This window comes from Schistocerca piceifrons, chromosome 6 (genome assembly GCF_021461385.2).
Source record: "Schistocerca piceifrons isolate TAMUIC-IGC-003096 chromosome 6, iqSchPice1.1, whole genome shotgun sequence".
NCBI lineage: Eukaryota > Metazoa > Arthropoda > Insecta > Orthoptera > Acrididae > Schistocerca > Schistocerca piceifrons.
The window spans coordinates 127,828,829-127,844,385 of NC_060143.1; the positions used below are offsets into that span (position 1 = coordinate 127,828,829).

The following is a 15,557-nucleotide window of genomic DNA, read 5'->3' on the forward strand; positions in this document are numbered from 1 at the left end:
TCGCCGATACCCCAGGAGCAACAGTGTCCCTAATTTGCTGGCAAGTGGCGGTGCGGTCCCCTACGGCACTGCGTAGGATCCTACGGTCTTGGCGTGCATCCGTGCGTCGCTGCGGTCCGGTCCCAGGTCGACGGGCACGTGCACCTTCCGCCGACCACTGGCGACAACATCGATGTACTGTGGAGACCTCACGCCCCACGTGTTGAGCAATTCGGCGGTACGTCCACCCGGCCTCCCGCATGCCCACTATACGCCCTCGCTCAAAGTCCGTCAACTGCACATACGGTTCACGTCCACGCTGTCGCGGCATGCTACCAGTGTTAAAGACTGCGATGGAGCTCCGTATGCCACGGCAAACTGGCTGACACTGACGGCGGCGGTGCACAAATGCTGCGCAGCTAGCGCCATTCGACTGCCAACACCGCGGTTCCTGGTGTGTCCGCTGTGCCGTGCGTGTGATCATTGCTTGTACAGCCCTCTCGCAGTGTCCGGAGCAAGTATGGTGGGTCTGACACACCGGTGTCAATGTGTTCTTTTTTCCATTTCCAGGAGTGTAGTTTCTACCGCCTCTCCAACAATACTCAAAACAGCAACAGAAATTTTGCGTTCAAAATACAATGTTATATGCAGGATTTCTGCTTTCTCTTGGTTGTATTACCATAACTACAAACGAAGTAAACTCAAGTGTCTTATTCAAACAAGAGGTTGTTAAATATTTTGTCTCAAGCTAAAATTGTGTGCAGGAGAGGACTATCAGGTGGATCCCTCGCTTTCGCGAGCAGAGCTCCGCCAATGCGCTGCCCGAGCGCATCTATCAAACTGCATCAAGGCATGTATCAAACTACGTCGTATTCGGCCGCTTACCGCCCCCTGGCCCGCTTTGGTCACCTGTTAAGTGGGAAGCTGCGTCAGTCAATAGATTGGGGGCGGGGGGGGGGGGGGGGGGGGGGAAATAACACATTAACTGTACACAGGCCTATCGACAGTCTACATCTACATCTACATCTATATCTACATGATTACTCTGCAATTCACATTTAAGTGCTTGGCAGAGGGTTCATCGAACCACAATCATACTATCTCTCTACCATTCCACTCCCGAACAGCGCACGGGAAAAACGAACACCTAAACCTTTCTGTTCGAGCTCTGATTCCTCTTATTTTATTTTGATGATCGTACCTACCTATGTAGGTTGGGCTCAACATTTTCGCATTCGGAAGAGAACGTTGGTGACTGAAATTTCGTAAATAGATCTCGCCGCGACGAAAAACGTCTTTGCTTTAATGACTTCCATCCCAACTCGCGTATCATATCTGCCACACTATCTCCCCTATTACGTGATAATACAAAACGAGCTGCCCTTTTTTGCACACTTTCGATGTCAATCCCACCTGGTAAGGATCCCACACCGCGCAGCAATATTCTAACAGAGGACGAACGAGCGTAGTGTAAGCTGTCTCTTTAGTGGACTTGTTGCATCTTCTAAGTGTCCTGCCAATGAAACGCAACCTTTGGCTCGCCTTCCCCACAATATTATCTATGCGGTCTTTACAACTGAAGTTGTTCGTAATTTTAACACATAGGTACTTAGTTGAATTGACAGCCTTGAGAATTGTACTATTTATCGAGTAATCGAATGCCAACGGATTTCTTTTGGAACTCATGTGGATCACCTCACACTTTTCGTTATTTAGCGTCAACTGCCACCTGCCACACCATACAGCAATCTTTTCTAAATCGCTTTGCAACTGATACTGGTCTTCGGATGACCTTATTAGACGGTAAATTACAGCATCATCTGCGAACAACCTAAGAGAACTGCTCATATTGTCACCCAGGTCATTTATATAGATCAGGAACAGCAGAGGTCCCAGGACGCTTCCTTGAGGAACACCTGATATCACTTCAATTTTACTCAATGATTTGCCGTCTATTACTACGAACTGCGATGAAGGCTTTCACAGCCGGGTGACCGCTGTTGGTAAACCTTGGGCGGTATAAAGGTCGTGATCCACGAAACCCTTCTGTTCCTAATGTTTCGTCCGGTACTGCGCTGGACATCTTCGGAGGCAAGACTCAAACGGATGAGCAACGCCTCCGAAGATTAGTTCTGGGTGAAACGTTAGGAACATAAGAGTTTCGTGGACCACAGCCTTATGGACCGAAAGGTTTCCCAGCAGCAATTATTCCTCTGAACTTACCAGGTACCGGCGGTAGGTCGTAGCGTCTGTCACATCCCCTAATTCACTGCAGGACAAAAGAAGTCAACCACTCAGAAGACGAGGAGGAAACAAAATGAAACTTGACAGATTCAGAGGGTATCTGATGTTATTTCAGTAACTACAAATTCGAGCCAAATTTACAAAGAATTTGGCACTACGAGCCTGCTTGTTAGTATAATGATGTACCCCTTCTAGCAAGGATTCACTCATTCATTCGGTAAGTAAGGGCGTCATAAAAGACCTTGCATCGTCTCGTGAGACAAGCTTGCCCGCAACTGTTGTAATTGGTCGTTGATATCCTGGATATTGACACTCGGACCGAACTAACGTCTTAGGTGGTTCAAAATGTTCAAATGTGTGTGAAATCTTATGGGACTTAACTGCTAAGGTCATCAGTCCCTAAGCTTACATACTACTTAACCTAAATTATCCTAAAGATAAACACACACACATGCCCGAGGGAGGACTCGAACCTCCGCCGGGACCAGCCGCACAGCCGAGCGAGCTGGTCCTACGCATGTTCTATCGAGGCAGACCTCGTACGGTGGCAGCGTGTTAACCTAAGTACTCTTTACTTTTGGGTAGCAAAAATAGAGTGAGTCACTGTACTAACGTCACAGTGCCTTCTTCTATTGAACTTCCTGCTGCGCCAACACCCAAGTACACTTTCCGTCCGTCACAGCAGAAATGATTGAACGTACAGTGTTTATATTGGAGTAGATGTTATTTACTTGTAACGCAAAACTAGTCTCAGAAATATCCAGGTGTGTTTTAAGCCTAATTATTATTACAAGTCGAATCAGTGAAACAAGGTGCGACACCAGCCTATACAACGACAAACCTTTTTTATTGAACTTCACAAACAGTAAGGCTAAGTACCATTTGTGTGCAGCATACAATAAGAAATAGCCTTTCGGGAACTCAGACTATTACTCACTCAGCAAGACATATTAGAGCTTAATGCCTCTTACTGGAAACTCAATTGGCATAGAAATCCTAATCCCAATGAATGTGTGTCCTACTCGCAATGAATATATGTCCTGAAAAATTCTAATTAACTCGTAAAGATCCTAACCTCGCATTATCTTAGGCGAAATATTGTTCTAAAACGATACCTTGAAGAATTCTTCTTACGCATCGTAATAAATCGCTATCATTTATTCAATGCGATAAAATTCCTCCTGTCAAATAGCAGTATCTCTGAATGTTGCTACTGAGATATTATTCATCTGTAATTAGATATAGTAACAGCTACGAATTATCAGTAAATTACTCTTTCTTTTTTTCTTTTCTGAGAAGTAGTTAAACGTTACGTTTTGGAATTAAAAATAGATAAAGTATAGGAAAAACTTTTTATTATGTACAGATGAAAGCCACACTTAAATACTACTTTTCTACATAGTTGCCATTTAAATTAAGGCACTTATCGTAGCGATGGACGAGCTTGGAAATTCTTTCGTCGTAAAATTCGCCCGCCTGCGCCTTCAACCACGTGGTTGCCTCTGCTTGAAGCTGTGCGTCGTCATCAAAACGGTGCATAGCTAACCACTTCTTCAGTGCTGGGAATAAGTGGAAATCGCTCGGTGCCAGGTCGGGACTGTACGGCTGATGAGGAAACAACTTCCACTTAAAAGATTCGAGAACTTCACGACTGGCATTTGCCGTGTGGCCCGGGCGTTGTCGTGAATCAGCAAGATCTTTGAGCCCAACTTTCCCCTGCGCTTGTTTTGTATTGCTCTTCTGAGGTTGTGCAGAGTTTGGCAATACCTTTGAGAGTTTATTGTAGTGCCTCTTTCCAGGAAATACACAAAAATCACACCTTTTCTGTCCCAAAAGACAGTCGCCATCACCTTCCTTGCCGACATTGTCTGTATGCATTTCTTTGGTTTTTGGGGGGAATTTGTGTGCCCCCATTGCATTGACTGCAATTTTGTCTCGCAGTTCACATGCTTAACCCATGTTTCGTCACCAGTAACGATGCGATATGCGTCCGAAAACGTTAACGCTGCAGCCATTCGCTGATTTGTGTGAATCTCTGTCAAGATTTTTGGTATCCATCTTGCACAAAACTTGTGGTAACCAAGCTTTTCGGTAATGATTTCGTGCATCTAACTTCGCGAAATTTGTGGAAAACTCATAGAGTTCCGTTATTGTGAAATTACGGTTTTCACGGACCGCGGCATCGACTTTTTCGATAAGTTCAGCAGTCACTATGCTGGGTCTTCCACTTCGCTCTTCGTCGTGAACGTTAGTTCGGCCATTTTTAAATTTTATGACCCATTGACGCACTTCACCTTCAGTGATTATGTTGTCCCCATACACTTCACAAAGCTGCCGATAGATTTCTATCGGTGTACAGTTTTTTGCAGTCAGAAACCTTATTACAGCAGGCACTTCGCGGCATTTTCAGTTAACGCTGACATTTCAAACTGTCACAGTAACTCAACGGAGTACAGCACGAACCTCTCACTAGCACGGCAGGATGCCGACTGAGCGGCGGAATGCCATGACACCAAATGGCCGCGCTAGCCCCGCCCCTAACGGACACAAACGAAAACGTAATGTACTTTGTGGATAGCCCTCGTATATATATTTATATATATATTAGCCTTTCAGAAACTCGGAATCTTACATCACTCAGCAAGACACATTAGAGCTTAATGTCTCGTACCGGAAACTCACCTGATATAGAAATCCTACCTGCAATGAATATATGTCCTGAAAAATTCTAATTAACTCGTAAAAATCTTGACCTTGCATTAGCTTAGGCGAAATATAATTCTAAAACGATACCTTGAAGACTTCTTTTGCATCGTAATAAATTGCTAACATTTGTTCAACGCGATAATATCTTTGAGTGTTGCTACTGAGACATTACTCATCTATAATTAAGTATAGCAACAACTACGAATTATCAGTAAATCTCCCTCTTTCTTTTTTTCTTTCCTGAGAATCAGTTAAACGTAATAATAAATATGAATAACCTTTGCTTCCTAATTCCTGTCTCGTTTGAACACCACGTCGTAATCACAACTTCAGATAGTTTATAAGTTGGTCCTAATGTATAATAAATACGACACGATCTTTGAATGACAAGTACAATGCGTTATTACTGTTAATCTTCGTTACCAACTGATAATTTTTACTTATGGACCTTCTGACAGCAACTAAATAAAACACAATTTTAGTGCCATACGCGTTTCGCCTTTATTTTCTGCAAGGCATCTTCAGTGGCCTGGAATATGTACATTTTTGTCACTGTGCCTATACGTTATAAACAGTTCTGGTGGTTGGTATTTCCTATTAAGTAGTAATGTTTTGAACTGTACTTACAGGTTACATGGACAATTTCTTACATATTACGCTCCTGTTGCATTTTTGGGGTTCTTCTTCTTATGGATGCCAATTTGCGGTTTTTTCCCACATTCCACAGCACTATGAACTGAACGCTTGTTTCAATGCAATGTTTTGGTTTCTGTTGCCGACTGTCAAATGTTTTTTTTTTCCAAACATCGAATGTTATTGTCAAACTTTCGAGTGTCATTATTGAAGTATCTGTGATCTGTTCGTGTATACATTTGTGTGTGTGTGTGTGTGTGTGTGTGTGTGGGTGTGTGTGTGTTTGTGTGTGTTTTGGTGTGATATAATTCTTTGTGCTGTGTGTGTGTGTGTGTGTGTGTGTGTGTGTGTGTGTTTTTTATGGTGTGGTTTTTTTTTCACTGCTTGTGTGTGTGTGTGTGTGTGTGTGTGTGTGTGTGTGTGTGTGTGTGTGTATGTATGTATGTATGTATGTATGTATTTTGGTGTGGTATAATATTTTTTTTCTTTTTTTGTGGTCTGTGTGTGTGTGTGTGTGTGTGTGTATTTTGGTGTGGTATAATATTTTTCTTTTTTGTGGTCTGTGTGTGTGTGTGTGTGTGTGTGTGTGTGTGTCCAGATGGTGTGGGGGAGAGCTTTACTGTTCATTTCCTTTATTAAGTGTAGTAGGGAATCTGTGCTGATGAGTGTGTTGTCATTTATGATAACATAAAACAGAAATGCTCTTCCCCATACCACACACACACACACACACACACACACACACACACATACACACATACATACACATACACAAACGCACACAAAAATGCATACACGAACAGATCACAGATACTTCAATAAATACACTCGAAAGTTTGGCAATAACATTCGATCTTTGGAAGAAACATTTGACAGTCGGCAACAGAAACCAAAACATTGCATTGAAACAAGCGTTCAGTTCATAGTGCTGTGGAATGTGGAAAAAAAAACCGCAAATTGGCACCCATCAGAAAAATAACACCAAATATGCAACAGGAGCGTGATATGTAAGAAATTGTCCACGCAACCTGTAAGTACAGTTCAAAACATTACTACTTAATAGGAAATACCAACCACCAGAACTGTTTATAACCTATAGGGGCAGTGACAAAAATGTAAATTAAATAGCTAACATATGTACATATTCCAGGTCATTGATGATGCCTTGCAGAAAATAAAGGCGAAACGCGTATGGCACTAAAATTGTGTTTTATTCAGTTGCTGTCAGACGGTCCATAAGTAAATTATCAGTATACCGTAATATTACACGCAACTGAGGAAGACAGGACTACAAAAGTTGAAGATGTTCGTTACCAACTGTTATTTACGCAAAACAAACTCTTAGAATACCAGTGTGGTTCACTTTCTCTATTATCTTTTCCTTTATCTTTCATGTTAACTAGCCGAGAACACCAACCACATTTCCAATTACGCATTTAGTTTTATTAAAATCCGAATTTACAACCAAAGAGCAATTGCTATTACAGTTCAATGTGAAAGTCTTAACTTTGCTTTCTTTGGCACTTGCAAATTACTGTATCCTTTATAAGAACCATTATCTTTTAGCAAATTCAATTACTGATTAAGTCTCTTTCCAGCAGATTTTATCTACATCAACCCAGCACATTTTATCCAAATTGTATGAAAATGAAATCGGAACTACCATAACCATCCACAATAACTATAATTCAGCACACATAAGTATCATTTTAACCTTTTAATGTATTTCAGTACAATTTTCTCGGCGTGAGTGATCGAGTGCCGGCAACAAACTAATACCCCTCAAATCGGTAATAACACAATAAAGAAAAATGAAACAAAAGTCCTTAATGCCACCGCCTCTTTGATCCTGACAGTTAACAATCAGAGCAAAGCTTGCCTCTTCTGGTGTTGGCGTGACGCCACCCGATACAATTCTCTATTTGAAAACAGACCGCTCGTCACTTTTCATTCTGCAAGTCTCAGTTTAGTACGTGTGGTTCGTTAATGGTCCCACTTTACTACGTTGTGCACTAAACACCGGCTAAGGGTACGATCTATTTAACTGTTTGTGGGCCAGTTCAAACTAACTAGCCAAATTATGTCCGCCATATGTGTTAGGGCTCAAAATTCAACAAAACCCACTAAACTGTTACCTCGCTCGATGCACTTCAGGCACACCACTGACAGATCGGCAAACGACACAGTCACCTCTGGACGATTTGTAAGCCACCAACAACACGCCGCGGACCAAAAGAGCGGATACCTCCGATATAACCACAAAATTCAATAACTGTTATCGCGTCAACACTTCTCTCCAGCTGTGCCTTCCACAGCCTAAATTTACCACAATTTACTGTTATCGCCTGCAGCACTAAAAATCTAGAAAAAATCACCCTTGCCAGTTTTTCTCCAACTCAGTGCCTTAACAGCTGCTATGAACATTCATAAGAACCTGGCCATTGGGCTGGAGTGGAGGAACGGGTGGGGGGGGGGGGGGGGGGGGTGGGGGGGACGACGACCCGTTAGCTTGCTATAGAAAAAAATCTGTTCATGCCAGGCAATAACTCCACGCACTGCCAATCCCTGATAAACCCGATCGCCTTGCGACAATCCAATTCACACGATACCTGTACGAGTAGGTTGACAGACTAAGACTTACAGCTGGACTGTCTTAGGTCTATACGTAATCTGTCTACTTCTCTCATGAAAATCATGTGGGAACCATTAAAGACGAACAAAGACGTAACGCCAAGTAGACTTTTGACAGTTAGCGCAGCGGCCCTCGGTAAACTCGAGCGGCGGCCGGCTCCTTCGTACCGCAGTCAAAAAAATTGCTCTGAGCACTATTGGACTTAACATCTGAGCTCTTCAGTCCCCTAGACCTTAGAACTACTTAAACCTAACTAACCTAAGAACATTACACACATTCATGCCCGATGCAGGATTCGAACCTGCGACCGTAGCAATCGCGCGGTTCCGGACTGAAGCGCCTAGAACCGCTCGGCCACCGCGGCCGGCCGTAACGCAGTCGTCCCATCGCTAGCGTTTGCGATAGCCTGTGGTCGCTTTGTAATCCCTGACACAGTACTCGTTAAAGCCTGTGCTATGGTAAGTGAGCGGGATTCACCTTATGAGAAAGGATTGTCGCATAGGTATCGACCGCGTGTACCTGAATGGTGGCCAATCAGACTTACGTCTACTCTGTAACAACAATGATCCGTCAAGTAAACTCGAAATGCAATCACACGTCAGGATGGATCAAAAGCAAACCAGAAGATGCTACCAATGTGACAATAATACGGTCGCCAGCCTAATTAGGCATTAACTGAGTTTCTTCCCTGTACAAGTTGGTATACACTCATGCAAAACAACAAGTTGTAACACTGCATAATATAGTAGAATTTTAGAACCAGAAAATGTATTGAACTGATAGTTTCACGTTCTGTACTGATATGGAAAATCATGAATACGTAACACTACACTATAATGTTTACTACAAAACTTTATATTGTCTATTAATCTAATTAAAATCGGGCATAGGTTACCCTAGAAATTGTACTTTCATGCCACACACAAAATGTCAGTTTTTATAAAGATAAAACACTGATAAATTCTGACACTTATATTGACTTTAACTTTTGATGGTCAAACCAATTTAGGACACTTCAGAATTCAAATGAATGAAAGGGGGACCCTGAAACTGTTATGATCGCTGTATTTAAAAAAATGATTACTGAATTTATTATTCATTCAAGATTTCCAGTATACAAGTTACTACTCTTTTCATCTTATTTACTGCTCATTTAAATGCCTTTAAATCTGTCTCGAAATAATAAACTTCATTACTATATCAATACTCAAGTTATCGACTTCGTTAGACCTTCGCTATTCATTTACTGGTTCATTAACAAAACATTTCTTTAAACACCATTCTAATATAGCTAGTTCTGCAAATAATTATTATTAACACAATTTTTTAATTTTCATTTCGGGACACTGGGATTGCACAACGTTTGGAAAGAACCCTGTCTAGGTTAGTTGTGAGGATAATTAAATGATGGTAAAATTCTGGTAACATTCAGGTTATTATTGCACCAAACAAACACAGTTCACTCTCTGATCCCATACGAATACAGTACTAAAAGTTTCAACCTGCTAGTATCGATGCGGCGGTTGGCGGGCGGCAAGATGGCGAGGCACAGAACACACATACAACCACAGCTATGGCTCTTGACGTATCGGCACTTTAATTCTTGTTAGTGTCGCAATACTTTTCCATTTAGTGCCTATGGCTCAAAATGGCTCTGAGCACTATGGGACTTAACTTCTGAGGTCATCAGTCCCCTAGAACTTAGAACTACCTAAACCTAACTAACCTAAGGACATCACGTACCTCCATGCCCGAGGCAGGATTCGAACCTGCGACCGTAGCGGTCGCGCGGTTTCAGTCTGTAGCGCCTAGAACCGCTCGGCCACCAAGGCCGGCTTAGTGCCTATGGAATTTTGCCATGCTGTGTGGGCGTTGGAACGGCATACCCGAGGTCTGGAAGACATAGGTCTTCCAGGAGAGCCCCCTCGCCCCAGGTGTTGCTCAAACCAGTGCCAAACTCCAACTACTACTGTGCCCGTTGTGCTGTGCAGTGCCCGCGTACATTTTCCCGCGCTCGCCTGCCATTCACCTTTTACCGCTCCCTGACAGACCGGGCATTCACCCGAGGTTTTGCATTCTACATATCCTAACACATTGCCTACGTATGGACCAGGCGCACAGTTACAATTTTAAACATCTTACATCAGTTTCAACATTCGTTACATTTCAATTCTATTACAATTACTTGACATTTGACATAAACATTAATATTCACGTTGAAACTTATTCACAGTTTTCTTAACATAATTGCATGAAACAAAAAGAAATGAAATCAGAACATCAATTACACAAGTTTATCGTAAAATCAGATGAAAGGAATTACTTATATGTACAATAGTACAGAATCGTTGTTGTTACAGCTTCACAGCTACAATACGCATTATCCTTCTGTCGACTTGAGCATACCGTTCATCTATGACGTTCTTTTTACTCATCGTCTAATATACCATACAGATCAAATTATACGCTGATGAGCCCAAACATTAGGCCATCTGCTCAATAGCTTGTTTGTCCGTCTTTGGAACGAAATACATCACTGATCTGCATTATCAAGGATCCGACGTTTTTGATAGGTTTGTGCAGGTATATGCCTACGCTCAGGTCAGAGGTAATTCGCTTAAATAATGGGCTGCTGATTTCCGTAGGAGGTGATGGTCGCCTGAGAAAAAGGGTTTTTAGTAGTCGGACAGACAGACAGCCGGCGGACGGGCAAAGTGATGCTTTTTGGCTCCGTTTTCAACGACCTCACAAGTGCTGTACCTGGGGTTGTCTCGAGAGTTTGAAAGTGCATTGCGGTATGAGATGGAATTCATGAGAATCAGCTTTGAACTTAAACATTTGTCTCTGTTTAACACCTTCCATGAGTATTTGTTTGAGTTACGTTCTATCAACTGTATCACTGTAACTAATAATAACACGCGTTCTTGAGAAGACACCATTTAGTCGAATGTCTGGAGCTGAAAGCAGAGCTTGGAAAAGGCCCATGAATGGCACTGGATGACGCAGTTGGTTGCTCATTGCATATCAAAGGCTGGAAATCCGTGTTGAATCCTTGTATTGCGTACAGTTCTAGCCTGTAACAAAATGTCCATAGCAGTATACGTTCTACAAAAGAGTAAAATAAATGTCATCTAGAAAATTTTTGTATTTGGTTATGGCATACGGCTTACATTTCATTAATTCCTAATAAAAACATGTAGATTTCAGGATTTTCATAATGCATAACCGCATTTAAAAGTAGCTGTAGCCTTTCGTAGACTAATGTTTGATTCCGTGATGCAGGTGTGGGTCGACGCTGCTGTCCAGATCTTTTATTCCGTCGGAGCGGGCTTCGGCGTGCATCTCTCATACGCCAGTTACAACACATTCCACAATAACTGTTTCAGGTAAGCAAAACGACTACCTTAAGTAGTAAAAAAAATAAGTAGTCTCATAAACGGCCAGTGTCACAGGGTTGTATTGATTTAGCTGCAGATACACGTTTCGCATCAAAAACGTATACTGCGATACTGCCGTTCTCCTGTTTCTGTAAACCGTGGCAAAAATACTGTATACTTCCACATTCGCCATTGTGAATCAGTGGAGATAAGTTCTTTGTATTGTGTTGCAAGTGATTTACTAAAAGTAAATGTGGAATCTTAAAGTTTTTAACATGGCTGCGTAGTCAGCGACTATTTACAAATTAAAGTTGAAGCAATTACAACCCTCGGTCGCAAAAATTAAGTCTTTTGACCTGGTTTCGGCACTTCTATGAGTGCCTTCATCAGAAATTAAACATTCAAATTGGCCTACAACGTAAGTACAAAATTAAGGAAAAAAATTTTTATACAAAAAAATGTAAGTAACAGTACAAGAAAGAAACAGTACTTACATGTCACGTATAAAATAAATACGTGACATGTAAGCACTGTTTCTTTTTTTGTACTGCTAATCAATGCCGGCCGGAGTGGCCGAGCAGTTCTAGGAGCTGCAGTCTGGAGCCGCGCGACCACTACGGTCGCAGGTTCGAATCCTGCCTCGGGCATGGATGTGTGTGATGTCCTCAGGTTAGTTAGGTTTAAGTAGTTCTAAGTTCTAGGGGACTGATGACCACAGCAGTTAAGTCCCATAGTGCTCAGAGCCATTTGAACATTTGTTAATCAGTTTTCAGTCTTAATACAGTATTTCTAAGCTTTTACGTAGACAAAAAGTTACCATGTCTGCTGCTGTCATATAAAATATTGCCTGTTACTTCATGTACTAAATAATGTTCATCTTAACATTAATTTGCCTACATTTTAAATGTTAAGTAGCCTACTTATATTTGCGGCTACTAGATGGCACTCTTGGTGCAATGTTTACCTGCCCGCAGTTGCTCACGCTGGTGCCTTAGTCTGTTGCTACCTGTGGTGAACAGCCCATAGTGACTCGCCTTCCATGTATCCTTTTTTTAAAAAAATTGTGACTGAAGCTTTATCGCTTGATATTTATTTTATACTTGACACCTAAGTACCGTTTCTTTCTTGTACTGTTAGTCAGTACTTACATTTTTTTATATAAAAAAAATTTTCCCATAATTTTGTACTTATGTTACTGGCCAATTTGAATGTTTAATTTCTGATGAAGCCACTCATAGAAGTGCCCAAACCATGTCACAAGACTTAATTTTTGCGACCGAGGACTGTAATTGCTTTAAATTTAAATATGAGATCTCTAAATAAATTTTTGCAAATCGATATCAGAAAACGGACTAGGATGAGAAATGTTAATAGAGTGTGTATTATTTATCCTTATGTCCGCCCCCGGTAGCTGAGTGGTCATCGCGACGGAATGTGAGAAGAGGATTTGGTGGTCTGTTGGGATGATGATAGGTTCATATATCTACGGTCTGGGTTCGATTCCAGCTTCGATCAATGATTTTACCAGCCGAGCTGTCTACCCGACGGGAGGCCCTCGTCACACGGCATAGTACATTTATGCCGGCACGGTAGCTCAGCGTGTTCGGCCAGAGGGTTAGCTGTCCTCTGTAATAAAAAAAAACTGAGTGAATGGATCAATAACGAACTTCAACAGGCTTCTGGGGACATCCGCCACGAACAATTGCCACGAACTATAACGAACAAAATGAGATTAAAAAAAAAGTCAATGCTAAGGGCTCGGGTTCGATTCCCGGCTGGGTCGGAGATTTTCTCCGCTCAGGGACTGGGTGTTGTGTTGTCCTAATCATCATCATTTCATACCCATCGACGCGCAAGTCGCCGAAGTGGCGTCAAATCGAAAGACTTGCACCAGGCGAACGGTCTACCCGACGGGAGGCCCTAGTCACACGACATTATTATTGTTTATCCTTATAATGAAATTTTCCTCTTATTCCAGTGGGTGATGTCTGCTGAGCTTGTCAAGATATTGTCACGATTAATCACTGTCAGTTTAGTAAACCAAATTGGATTTACGGATCAGATAGGATAGACTGAAACAATACCTGCTCGTTTCGTCACGGATTTGAACAGTCAGAGAATGACACAAAAATAATTTGTTTGCAGGTGGTGTAGCACATCTCAAAAACATTTGAATAAAGTCGTATTTAAGACTTAATCAGAGCTGCTGATGAGATAAACCTTTACTCACTACAATTTTCGATAAACTGATAATCATACAAAAGTCTGTATAAAATGGTTCTTACTGGGGCGTCCAAAAAAATCTATCATCATTGAAAACTACCGTCGATAGTAAAATGCATTAATGTCAAGGAGTAGTCATAAATTAACTGTCATCCGGAAAACATGAAGCTGTGGCGATGAAGCGTGGTGATGGTGTTGCGGTCCACTTAAAACTTCCAACGGAAATATCTCTGCAACAACAATTGATACTGAAAAGCGACTTCCACAGCTATGAATGTAAGGCAGGGGCTCATTAACGTAAACACTATATTCTGAACGTAAGCAAATATTGTCAACTCAGACTTTTGGTTTTTTTTTTAATAGACACCCGGTATTTTTTCTTATACGATCAGTAGCATGAAAAATCACAAAAAGAATGGCGTGAGTTGCATAGCAATACGTTAGTTATATCCAGAGACATTGCAAAATGAAGCTGACGCTAAAAACAAATGACACGCGCCGCTATGGCACATCCCAAGGTTGGCACGTCCCGAGATGGAAGCGTGAACCCGACGTTGCTCGTAATCGCGATGCGGTTGACGGACTAGGATACAACAAACGCTGTACTTATTGTTATTTACACTGTTATAAGGGGGCTGGAAACAATACAGATGTCCACTCACAAAACTGCATACAACTACCATTTACCTCCTGGTTGGATGGGTGTTTGTGTTGTCCTCATAATTTCATCCTCATTCTTGGAAGTGGCGAGATTGGACTGAGCACAGGTTGGAAATTTGTATGGGCGCTGATAACCGCGCAGTTGAGCGCCCGGCAAACCAAACATCATCTTCATCCTGGTTGGACCGAGCGAGGTGGCGCAGTGGTTAGCACATTGGACTCGCATTCGGGAGGACGACGGTTCAATCCCGTCTCCAGGCGTCCTGATTTAGGTTTTCCGTGATTTCCCTAAATCATTTCAGGCAAATGCCGCGATGGTTCCTTTGAAAGGGCACAGCCGATTTCCTTCCCAATCCTTCTCTAACCGGAGCTTCCGTTCCGTCTCTAATGACATCGTTGTCGACGGGACGTTAAACACTACCCACCAGCACCACCATCCTGGTTGGATCCTTAGTCAGCCATTAATTATGTTTACCCTGGACGGTGTTATTCGGTTTCTCGTCACCGTTCTGTCGATTCCAGTACAGCAGTGAAGACCAGTAAAGCACGAACGAGCAGATCCTTTCCTTATTTTTCATTGTGTGTGACTGGACATCTGCATTGTTTCCAGTCTCCTTAACAATAGTCTAAACAGCAATAAGTACAGCGTTTGTTGCATCGTAGTATGTCAATCACAGGACTATTACGAGCAACAGAGGGTTCACACTTGCATCTCGGGATGTGCAAGAGCGGCGCGTTTCGTTTATTTCAAGTGTCAACTTCACTTTGCAATTTCTCGGGATGAAACTGACGTATTGCAATGCAACCAACGGTATTCTTTTTGTGATTTTTCAGGTTATCGATTGTGTAAGAAACAATGTGGCGTGTCCCTCTAAAAAATCATAAGTTTTTGGTGGAAATAATATTTCCTTACGTTTTAGAATGCCTTGCAGTATTTACTTTCGTGAGCCGTTGCCTTACATTCATATATATGAAAGTCGTTTCTCAACATCTGTTGTTGTTCCAGAGATATTTGCGCTGAAATGGTTAAGTGGACATCACTATATACGTATATAGTGTTTATGTGACACCAAAAACGGACCTCAAGCCACAGTCACTAAAAT

At 42.0% G+C, this 15,557-nt stretch overlaps 1 protein-coding gene across 1 annotated transcript in view; it reads left to right on the top strand.

Moving 5' to 3' along the window:
* Positions 1-15,557, top strand: part of LOC124802742 (sodium-dependent noradrenaline transporter-like) — a 423,112-nt gene that overhangs the window by 276,096 nt on the left and 131,459 nt on the right. Inside the window, exon 6 of the mRNA XM_047263726.1 lies at positions 11,477-11,580. Coding sequence (XP_047119682.1) covers positions 11,477-11,580 — 104 coding nt within the window. The remainder of the gene's footprint in view (positions 1-11,476; positions 11,581-15,557) is intronic.